Source organism: Leptopilina heterotoma, unplaced genomic scaffold (assembly GCF_015476425.1).
Source record: "Leptopilina heterotoma isolate Lh14 unplaced genomic scaffold, ASM1547642v1 Lhet_114, whole genome shotgun sequence".
NCBI classification, from domain to species: domain Eukaryota; kingdom Metazoa; phylum Arthropoda; class Insecta; order Hymenoptera; family Figitidae; genus Leptopilina; species Leptopilina heterotoma.
In genome coordinates this window covers 7,257,018-7,269,682 of record NW_025110833.1, presented here as the reverse complement: position 1 = coordinate 7,269,682, position 12,665 = coordinate 7,257,018, and the positions used below count along the sequence as shown (strand labels likewise).

Sequence of the window (12,665 nt, the reverse complement as noted above, 5' to 3'; positions counted from 1 at the left end):
AATAGTATTTTCTGTAAAGATATTTTTTAGAAAAATAATATTTTCTGTAAAATTATTTTTATAAAAATAGCATTTTTTGTAAAAATAAGAATTTTCGGTAAAAGTATTTTTTATAAAAATATTTTTATACGAATAATATTTTTTATAAAAAATCGAATTTGTTGTAAAAATAATATTTTTTATAAAAATAGTATTTTATACAAATATTTTTATAAAAATAGTATTTTACACAAATATTTTTATAAAAATAGTATTTTACACAAATATTTTTATAAAAATAGTTTTTTTTTGGTAAAAATTACGTTTGCAGTAAAAAATATTTTTATAAAAATATTATTTCTTGTATAAAAATATTTCTTCTAAAAATATTTTTCACAAAAATGCTAATTTTTACTATTTTTTTAAGCCTCGAATAAAATAATATATTTTTACTAACGCATGTAATTAACTCTTTAAGATATGCCAGTGAATTTTTTTTTCTCTTCATTAAAAAAAAAAAAAAACAAATGGAGTATTTCTTTGATAATCCGTGTCATAATTGTAAATACGTGAGATGAAGTAAATAGACTGTAGACGAGTGTATTGTATAGAGAAATATGTAGTTCTATTTCTGTACGCGTAGTTAAATTTTTTTATTTATGTGAGGCATAAGGAAGCGACTTTTATGTAAAGAAAAGAAGAATTTAAAAAGGAAAAAAAATCACAAATATTATTTATAAAAAAAAAACACACATACGATTATTAACTGTCTATATATACGAATACCGATTATGCCTCAGGAAAAAAAAATATAAATCGTCTTGTGATTTATTGTCACGCGATTTGAAATTTTCTTTATTCAATATTGATTAACAAAATACTTTGCAAAAAAAAAGTGACAGATCACGATTAATTAATACTCAAAACTAAAAAAAAGAAAAATGTATGTAGTATTACGAATATTACTATAAAAAAAAAGAAAAAAGGAAGCGAATCACTTTTATTCGAATTTATTGACAAAGATCCATACTTGACATGAATGAATCTTTCGGAGACATGAATATGAATTAATCTTAATTGAGAAATTAATTAATTAATATTAATTTTTGATTAATATTAAATTAAGAAATTGTTTAACTAATATTAATTTTTGATTAATATTAAATTAAGCAATTAAATTAATGTTAAATTGTAAATATTAATTTTTAATTAATATTAATATAAATTAATTAATATTATATTTATTCATATTCGTATCTTTTTTATTTTTTACATAGAGGAAAGAAATCTGCAAGAATTTTTTCACTTAAGAATTATAATAAGAATACAGTTTTTGCCGAAACTTTTTGTTCGGAAGGGAATTTTTCGTTTTCTTCCGTTCGAAATTCCAAAATTCTTGTCAATTAAATTAAAAATGAAATTGATGCTTTATTGTTTTTATTTTTAAATATGTACTGTTTTATATTTTTATTTTTTTTAAATTATTGTATTTTTTATTATTATTTTTAATATTAAAAGTAATTCTTAATTTTCAGTTTCTTTCGAAAATTATTTGGTTCAAAGGAAAATTTTGTTTTTTAATCAGAAAATTGAATAACTTTTACTTTTCTAATTGAAAAACGATAAATTTTATTCACTTTTTTATGGTTTTTCCTTCTGAAAACTGACGTTTTATTAAAAAAAAATTTTTTTAAGTAGAATTTTAAAAAGAAAAATCGTGAAATATAACAAAGAATTTCCCAATTTTTTAATTTATGAATTAATTTTTAATTTTTTGTTTTTATTTTAATTTTAAGTTTTAATTTCAAAAAGATTTGAATTAATTTCTTTGAAAGTAAAATGAAAAATAGAAAACGAAATTGATTTTCTATTTTCTTCTAGTTGAATTAATTTTTTTTTCTTGAGAGTAAAAAAATAAAAAACAAAATTGATTATTATATTGTTTTTAGTTAAATTAATTTTCCTCTCGAGAGGAAAATGAAAAAGTAGAAAACGAAAAAAACTCCCAACAATAAAGTTTTCTCGGCACTTTTTCTTTTTTTGTACATCTACCTCAGAGAGAAAGAATATTATTGAAAAAAAAATCAACTCGTCGCATAATGTTCATGTTCAGTGTGGTTTACAATAAACCAAAATAATTTCGAAAAAAAAACCATTTCCGTGTTTTTTTGTAAATCAAAAATTTAAAACACAGAAAGAAACCGGAAATTCACGCACAGTTTCATGTTGAAACTGTCAACAAACTAATTATTTTCGATCGAATAAAATGGCTCAAATGGTGATAAAATAATTAAAAGTTATTTTCTAGCAATAAGTTTTATTAAAATGGAAAAAGAAAAGAAAGAACGAAAATTATCATTTGATTCAGATTCGCTGAATGTATATCGCATAAGAAGAAATATATATGAAATAAATACCCAATTGTCTATAAAAAACAAAAATTCATTCGACAATTAAATTTTGCATAATATTCATCGAGTATCGAACGGATCTTAAATAATAATAATTATAATATATTGTGAATAATACTTGTTTCTTGGCTTTATTTATGTCATTCAATGAACATTCTAATTTTTCAATGAAATATATATGTACTGGAAAGACTGCTAAAGAAACGCCAATTAATTTTTTGGCACGCACGAATGCTCGATATAGATATATATTGCAAAAAAAAAAAAAATAATGATGATGTTAAAAATATTTTATACAAAAACCACTCTTTTTCTCCTATTATTATAGGGCATTCTTTTGTTGAATTTTTTATTTATTTTCTGTATGAAAACTGGAATTCGCAACTTTTGAAAAAAATTTCTATGCATAAAGTGTATTAAAAGAAATTATAAAATATTTTATAGACTATTTTATTTAAATGCAGTAAAAAAAATATTCTTCATTTTTGTAAAATTATATAGAAATTCTAGAAAAATACAGAAAGAAATTACAAATTAGTTTTTTAACGTCAGAATAAAATGAATAGATAAATTTATGTAAAAATAATTAGCATATCAATAATTATTAATAATTGTCATAGCAATAATTATCAATTATTAATTAATAATTACCAATAAATTAATTACATTAATAATTGATATTTGATAATTATGATAGTATCGAAAAAAGATATTTTTTATAGACAATGTTATCGAATGTGAAAAAGAAAAATTGAATCAAATTGAAAAATCAATTGATCATAATTATATTCAAAGAAGCAAAATAATAAATAAATATTTTTTTAAGAGTTGCGAAATTTGAGATTCGTCTTGTTAATATATTTAAGATCGGACGTTATTATTTTTAAATTCCTGTATGTCGTACCTAAGTAAATAAGTTATTGCAATCACAGTGATAGCATTTAGTTGTAGTGTCTTTTATATGAGAGGAGAATCCATTGATAATTATAAAATAAATATTAAAAGTTCCGAATAATCCTGTGCATATCCGCTATAAATCGAATATTATAAAATAATTATATAGTTGTAAATTCATTTTAATCCCTTAAATAGAGCAAAAATTAAATCATTACATTATAAATTTATAAATAAATATACGTTTCTGATGACACGAGATGTGTAAACAATAATAATGATTATGATGATGATGATGAAAATGATATGTTGATTTAATCTTTAGGATTTGATATATATATGTTGTCTGTTGATGCTGAGTATTTGCATGTTTGACGTTGTTCAAAAAAAAAAAAAAATTGCGAATTTGTAATAATTGTGCTGCGACTTCATCAATTTTTGATGCCAATATACAGTTGTACAAAATAAATCGATTGAGAAGTGTAAACAGATTTTTTTTCAATTCAAAAACTATAAATGACAATAAAAAAACTAAGGAAGAATCGCTTGATAAAGGATCGAATTAAAAAGAAAAGAATTTCTTTCGTTTCATTTATTTTTATTATTTTTCTATTTTTATTTATTTTTCTTTCCATTCAGATTTTTTTCTATTCAGACTTTTTCAGAGTTTTTTCAGGTAATTTTATTAAATTTACATATTTTAATTCAGAATTTACACATTTTTTATTCAAAATTTACATATTATAATTCAAAATTCATTTTAATTCGAAAATTAATTTAATTATTAATTAATATTAAATAATTAATTTAAAACATTAATTATTACAGGCCTTGGATCGACTTTAAGGCGCAAAAAAAGTCGCTTTTGTGGATTAAAGATACAAAAAAAAGTCGAAAAAATCGTTTATTTTATTCATTGTAGTCACGGAAATTTATTTTCTATTTTCCTGATCTTTCAGGAATTAAATTAAATTAAATTATTAAAAACTTGAATAATTTTGTTAAATAAATATTTAAATACTTGTTATTCATTATCTACAGAAATTAAAGTTTTTTTATTTTCAATTTATAATAATATTAGAAAGTTCAAGAATTCAATTATTTAAAAAAAAAATTCAATTATTTATCATAATCTTCGAAAGTTTTTGAAGAATTCAATTATTTAAATACAAAAGTTCAATTATTATTTATATTAATTTTCGAAAGTTTTTGGAGAATTCAATTATTTAAATACAAAAGTTCAATTATTATTTATAATAATTTTAGAAAGTTCAAGAATTCAAATATTTAAAAACAAAAATTTAATTATTTATCATAATTTTCGAAAGTTTCTGGAGAATTTAATTATTTAAATACAAAAATCCAATTATTTATAATAATTTTCAAAAGTGCTTTTAAGAATTCAATTATTATTATTTTTATAATAATTTTCGAAAGTTCTTCGAAAATTCAATTATTTAAAAACAAGAATTCAATTATTTAAAAAGAAATTCAATTCCTTATAATAATTTTTAAAAGTTCTTTGAAAATTTAATTTATACAAATACAAAAATTCAATTATTTATCATAATTGATTTTTAAAAAATTATAAAATGTAAACAAATTCTTAAAAATATATTTTTTTTATATAATATTTTAATAGAAAAATTAATAATATTCTTTGTAAATATTTTAATTTTCACAAATATGTAATTAAAACAATTGAAAATAATTGAATTTTAAAAAATTATAATGAAAAAAATTCTAAGAATCACTTTTATTAAAAAAAATATTAAAATTATAATTATTTTAAACCTAATTTTCATTTGAAGATTTTTTTCATATTAAAATATTTGAGAATTCAATTATCTTCTCAAAATTTACAAATTAAAATTCTCCAAAATTTGATTTACAAAAATTTTGATGAAATAATTTTAATAAAATCAATTATTTCCAATTAAATTTCAGAAAATTTTAATTATCGTAAAACTTTTAAATTATTTATTTCAAGAAATTAATTATTTCGAGTTTTGCAATATTTGAAAGAAAAGTAAAATAAAGTTACAAAAGAAAATTCCTGAATTCTTCCATAAAATCTAAAAACTAAAATCTATAATGTAAAAAAAAATCTAAAATTAAAAAAATGAGATCGCAATTTGTTTATTTTAAATTTTATTCACTATAATATAGTAATTTTTTTAACCGATATATACAATGTACGATAACCAAAGGCAGATCTTAAAATAATGTGAAAACGTCTTTCCAAATTTTTTTTTTGTTCAATTTTTTAATTCAATCGGACAATTTTACATTATTCGGAATGACTCAATAGTTTCTAGATCCAGGTACGCAGAGAATTTTTTTTTTTCGATGAAATAGACAATGAGATACAAATAATTTACAGACAATTTACTAGCATGATTTGAAAATAGGTCAATGGACGGTTAATTAAATTATTTCGAAGATGTGAGTGTGAATTTTTTGTTGTTGTCTTCCTTCAATAAAAAATTATTGATTTTAAATGCTATTTAAAAAAAAGAACAATTCACATTTAAAGTCAAGAAGGAAAAAAAAGTCGGAAGACGAAAATCGAATTTAAAATTCAATTCATTTTTTTTTTCTTAAAAAAATTCAATGCAATTTTTCATTTATGATATATGCGAGTTAAAAAATATTGAATCTATCTCCTTGTTTTTCTGAATATCCAAATATGAAAAATGCACTGAGTTTGAGTATTAAACCAATTATTATAATATGATGGATAAAAAACATATTTGTTTTCGTCTATTAAGGATGATTTGGTAATTAAAAAATTCCTTATTCAGGAAATTAATTCGCTATGTACAAGATTTCAATTTTCAATTATTGAAGAAAAATATTTTCTTTTCAAAGAAAAATGTTTCCTTTCGAAGAAAAATGTTTTTTTACAGTAATAATACAGTATAGTCTAAAAAAATTTATGCCACGTTCAAGAGAAAGTGAACGTTTCCTTTATGTGGAAAATTAAAAAATAGTCTTAGTAAAAAATTAAAAAAAAAATATATTACAATATTGTATTTTGAATAATTATTTTTTAAATAAAAAAAAATCACAGAAAAGTTGATATTTAACGTTCACTTTCCGTTTATAATTAATGAAGAAGATTTTTCGATCCACTTTTCCCTTTTTTGTTGCAATCGTTTAGCCCCGATTACTAATTATATTTCTAACGATTTATTTCATTTCTTTCAACTTTATACACTATAGAAAAATTAATTTCTTTTACAATTGCCACTTGAATTTTCCTTCTTTTTTCTTCTTTGATTTTAATTGCAAGAATTCTAATTTTATTGATTTTAAATTGCAGAAAAATGTAATATTATTGATTTTAATTTCAGAATTGTAATTATTTTAATTGGAGAATTCTAATTTTTTATTGATTTTAATTGCAGAATTTTAATTATTATTTTTAAGATTCAATATTTGAAATTTAAAATTGTTTTTTGAAAATTTAAATATTAGAGGCGGAAACTACTTAAGTTCTATAGTTAGGAAAACTAAAATTCATTACAGAGTATTTTAAGGAGCTACGCGAGTTTTTACATCACACTGAACAATAATTACAGTGAAATTGGGATCAACATTTTTATACTACGCCTTAAAATTTATTATCTTATATCACTGTGAGCCACAGGAGCGAGAAACAATTTTTTTTTCTTTTTTTGTTGATGAATTTTTCAAACAATAATCTCAAGCTCACTGACGCCCTTTTCTTAAAAAGAAAATTATGTACTCAATCACTTTTTCAAAAAGTGCTTTACATTTTTTGTAAATTTGAAAAATATATCCCTGAAAAACGATAAGCGTGCAAACATTGTCGTAGAAAATTTGTTTTTTCAATTATTTAAAATCGGCAAAGTGTAAAAGAATAACAATAAAATTAATAACAAAAAAAAAAAAAAGAAAAAAGAAGAAAAGGAAGAGGAAAAAGAAAAAGAAGTCCCAATATAATAAAGCTGAAGGACCAAAAGATATTAAGATATATTTTTACAAAAAAAAAGCCTCGTTTCTTAAAATGGTCATAGTTTTTTTTCTCTTTTGTAAAAAATAAATAATAAATTCCATTTCACGATTAACATTTACAGAGACGATTAACAAAAAAGAATAGAAAAGAAGAGTATACCTTACTTAAAAAGAAAAAAGTAAAGGTACGTTTTTAAAAAAAAAACCGTAAAAAAATATCTTTGGTGCCCTTAAAAGAATAGAAAATAGCAATATAGTAAAAAGAAAATCACGCTATCGCTTTATCTTGAATTATTCGTCACATATTAAAACAAACTCACATACATTCCTTATCTTCTACACGATTTTCTTCTACCTGTTGATCGTTTAACTCGCTGATGGCGTCTCTCTTTCGATTTTATCATGTCTTGCCATGGGAGAATAAAATCACTGGAAACAATTGTTTTTCTATTAGAAATTACAAAAATACAAAAAGATAAAATTTAATCATTTCGCAATTCTTTTAAAACTATTAATTATTTCAATTCCTCAATTCTTTTAATCTATAGATTATTTCAATTTCTCAATTCTTTCAATCTGTCGATTATTTTAATTATATAAAAATTATTTAATAAATAATAATAAATTAAATAATTAAAAATATTTTATTTCAATAAAAATATCATTTTGTATTCAATAAAAAATAAAATATTCTATTTAATAAAAATAAAAGGATAAAATTATCAATTCAATAAAAATGGGATTGCCCACAGAAATAAAAGTTTGTTTTCCCCTGATTTCGTGATAGAATTTTGACATTTTGCCTGATCCCCATAAAAAAATTCAAAAAGAGTTCAATTTAAAAAAAAAGATAATTTTTAGAAGCAAATAACATTCGAAATTTTAATATTTTTTAAAATTAAAAATAAAAATTAAATAAATGTGTTTAAATTAAATTTAATAAATTATTTTAAATTAATAAAAATTGAAATTATAATTCTTTCGAAATTAAGTTATTTTAGATTCTCGTCAAAATTTCAATTATCTTTAGAAATATTAAAATTCTTCTCTGAAATTCAATTATTTTCAAAAAATCTAAAAAAAAATGGTCAACATCTCAATTATCTTTATAAATAAATAGCAAAATTCTTCGACAAAATTTCAATTATTTTCAAAAGTAATAAAATTCTTTTTAGGATAATTCAATTATTTTCAATAAAATTTTAATCGAATTGCTCGAAAAAATTCTTAAAAATTTTATTAAAATTCGTCCAAAGAATTTAATTATTTAAAAATTTGTTGATAAAATTTTTAATAGAAATTGAATTCCAAGAAACATTCAATTATACAATAAATTATTTATTTTTGTATGTAAATAATTGAATTTTGGTAGAATTTTCACATGAACATTTGATTTAAAAATAGATTTTAGTTAAAATCTTAAGATTATAATTGAATTCTTTCGAAGAATTTCATTAAAATTTTAAAAATAATTGAATTTTATCGAGACATTTTTTTAAAATTGTCTTAAAAAAATAATTGAATTACTACCAAAAAAAGTTTTATCAAAACTTTTCAAAAATGTTTGAATTTCTGCTAAAATTCTGATATTTTTGAAAATAATTGAATTCTTGCAAAGAATTTTTTATTAAAACTTTTGAAAATAATTGAATCTCAGCAAAGATTTTTATTATTTTACGAAAATATTTAAATTCTTGCGAAAAATTTTATTAAAATTTCTAGAATTTTCCTCTTTTTTTTTACCTTAAACTAAAACCGGGTACAGCGGCACCAAATGCATTAACAGGCAATTGAGCATCAACTTGAAGACTTTGTATTTGATCTAAATCTGGCCATAGAGTCTTTACGGTTTCCTCCTCTGTCGATGACGAACAGGGACCACTGTGATTTGTATTGTAACAAGTTGCCTGATGATTTTGTCGTTCTTGTCTCTGTTTCAATTTTTCAATGTGCCGTTGCTCCCTGAAAGAGGAAAAAAATAAGAGCAAAGAAAGAAAAACAATTTTAAAAAATTAAGAAAAAATAAAGAATTAACGAAAAAATAGTGAAATAACTACACGGAAAAAAATACTAGGCTAAAAACACATGAGCGTCTGTTGTGTATATTGCACGCACACTACCATGCGTGATTAGCTTGGAATCCATCCTATTTTCGCATGGTGCTGTGGCAAAAGTCACAAAAGCCATGCATTTTTAGTAAACTCCTGTGTGATATTTGCAAAATGGGCTTATGTAAAAATCGAACCAATAGACTCCATGCATTATTAGGCTGATTTTTTTTTCCGTGTAGAGAAAGAAAAAATAAATAAATAAAGGAAGAAATAAATAAAGAAAAAAATAAAGAACGACAGGAAAAAGTAGAGAAATATACATAGAAAAAAAAGGTTTTTTGACAAAATATATCGAAATCTCTTTACCGTATTCTTTGTACATCCCACCGTTTCCTCCGCCTCTCATCATTTTCAAGTTTAAGATGTCTCTTATTAAATATTTCATCATCCAAATTCTCCGTACCCTCCATTGTATAACAACTCGTATAAACTTTTATCCTCCAATTGGGCACCTCCAACGATTGCGATGTTTCCTGCGGTGTATCAACATTCATTGATAATGAATAATTTGTATCGCCAACAGCCGTATAATAATGATCCTCTGTTGTTAAATAAGATTCTCTTTTTAAAAGAGATTTAATTTTTTTCTCCACTTTTTTCACACCACCATCACCACCAACAACAACACCACCACCAACACCAACACCAAGACTTTTACTACTCTCGCGCACCATTGTACATTGATCATTGATAATTGTCGAGGAACATGAGGCTCCTCTTTTTCGTTTACCCGCTATTCCAACAGGCGTTGGATCGGATCTTCGTTTCTTTTTACTATCCCAATCGTGTCTTGTATTATCATTAACCATATCATTCTTTGTCTCGTGCACATTATTGTGCTCCTGTTTAACAATTGGAATTCCACTACTTGTATTTAATCGTATTTTAAAACTCTCATTATATTGTTGACCGGTGAATTCCGATTGTATTTGTTTTTGATGTTCACTCGTTGATGGAAGACTTTGTATTATATTGACATTTGGTGGTGAACATTGATTAATACGTTCGGTATTTAGTGAATTTTCTGTTGTTTCCGAACGATGTTTTTGAAGATTAACCCTTCTGTCCATCCGCTCGAGGCGTAATTTAAGCTGTGAATTTATACATATTTTTTTTTAAGATTTAAATACTTTTTCAGGGGGGAAAAATGACAGGATAAATAAATTTGGAAATCTCAAATTGATAAATTAACCAAAACGAATTGATTGCACGATCGTTTTAAAAGTTTCATTAATTTCGAATTTTCTCTTGATATTTAATTTCTTTTCGGCAAAAAACAAAATTAGTTACTTTTGCATATTATTTCGTCAGTGTTTTCATTTTATTTATGTAAAAAAATTAAAGCGTGGACGCAACGGTTTTGAAATACCGACTTTAAAACTTTCCTAACCTCAAAAAAGAAAGGAATGCACAAACGAGCGGGACTGTTTTTTTTACATTACCTGATCATTTTTAACTTCATTACGAGACGCCTAGTACTTTAGAAATACTTTTCTACAAATTAAAAGCACACTGACATTCAATTTATTTTGTTTTCATTTAATCTTTTGCGATTAAAAATTACAAATAAAGAGCTCGTGTTGTGAAATCGTAACAATAACTAAAGTTGCATTCATACCGTGTCAACGACGCTTTTTGTGCGCGCGATTTTTAGGTTAGAACAGAGCTTAACAAAAAAGGAAACGAAAACTTGTGAACGGAATTAATAACAAATTTATTATTTTACAATAAACAACAACAATATCAACAATGACAATTATTAATTATTTCCAATTCAAAGTAACATCGATAGTCTACAGTTCTCGAATTGTGTAGAAATTTAAAAAAAGATATTCAATTACAAATTTACCATCTGTCAATATTTATTTACGTTTGAAAAAATGTCCACTTAATAAAAATATTGTTTGAATTTTAAATTATATGTCAAATTTAATTAAAAGTCGCTGTAACAAATAGTAATTTACAATAATTTATTTTAAAGTAAAAACAAGTTGAAAAAAATGTCAACTTTATTACGTGATTTTGCGCAATTTCTCATTTTCGATTAAAAAAAAAAGAATTTTAAATTGTGAAAAATTAATTACATGTCGATAATTAATAATTATTAAAATTTGTAGAAAGGGAAAAAATTTCGTTAAGGAAAATAATTTGACAGCTTTGGGAATTTACAAACTGGGGAATGACAAAAGAAAAGTAAGGTTAATAATAAAAAAAATAAACGTCAAAATTCAAAAAGAAAAAGAAGGAAGGAAATAAATTTTCTATTTTTTACCGTTTCATTTTCCTGTCTGAGTGCAGCGAGTAATTTGTCCTTAGTGACAATTTGCTCTGATTGTTGTTGAATAAGATCCAAGTGCAAAAGAAGTAATTCCTTGAGATGTTTAACTTCACTGAGATCATTTTGTCGTGCCTCATTACCACGCAATGGACTGACACCCAATGCAGAAGTTGCACTTGCTGGAGCATCACCGTCAGTCATACTCGCGTACATATGATCGAAATCCTCGGGAAAACCAAGAATTCCGGCCTTACTGTCCTCGGAGACGTTACGAAAATCGTTGACTGCGTCTGTCGTTGAACTTGCCGTTGTTGTTGTTATCGTTGTACGAACACTATTTGTCGCTGAGGATGATCGTTCATCCTCGTTCATCGCTGCTACCATGTTGTAAGCGGCACGAGCAGCGGCCGCCGCTGCAGTGCGATGCTCACCTACCTGGTAGTCAGCGGCAATGTTGTTGTCGCCACCGACGACGACGCCGCCAACAACAACACCAACACCACCAACAACACACGAACTCGATCTTAATTCACGATAATTATTCACTATTTCAGTGCTTGAATTAAGATTATCAATTAAATTTTCACCGTTCACAAGTTGTTGCAACGGCGAAGTGTTTGACATCTTCTCTCGGTGGCGCCGTCGATGTTTCGGCCGTGCTCATTTGTACCTCGCGCCCCACGCACATCAAGCGAAAATTGAATTTTAACAAGTTAAACCGTTCGTTCACGACGTTCGTCAATCGTTTTCAAGTGAAATAAATTTTCAATTGTCACATGAATTCAGTTAACCGGCGTTTTTTTCAATCATTAACAGATGTAAAATTCACTTGATTCACTTTTGGAGCAGGGCCACTTTGTCATAATGCATCGAACCCCTGGCTGTGTGTCCGCTGCTAAGCTAGTTACTTTCCTCCTACGTTGCCAACCTTCGAAAAACAAATTTTTTTTGTCACTAGTCTGCTAATAGAGCGGGAAATTTAAAAATAAACCAATTTCTTCTTGAAAAAAT

The 12,665-nt window shown here is 24.1% G+C and overlaps 1 protein-coding gene across 1 annotated transcript; it reads right to left on the bottom strand.

Moving 5' to 3' along the window:
• Positions 1–6,823: 6,823 nt before the first annotated feature.
• On the bottom strand, positions 6,824–12,559 carry LOC122507935 (male-specific lethal 1 homolog). The gene is made up of 4 exons (XM_043620951.1): positions 11,649–12,559; positions 9,683–10,467; positions 9,009–9,227; positions 6,824–7,694 (listed from the first exon to the last, which is right to left on the bottom strand). Exons 1-4 carry the CDS (start codon positions 12,276–12,278, stop codon positions 7,595–7,597), a joined length of 1,734 nt encoding a protein of 577 aa, XP_043476886.1. The 5' UTR covers positions 12,279–12,559; the 3' UTR covers positions 6,824–7,594.
• Between the last annotated feature and the right edge of the window lie 106 nt (positions 12,560–12,665).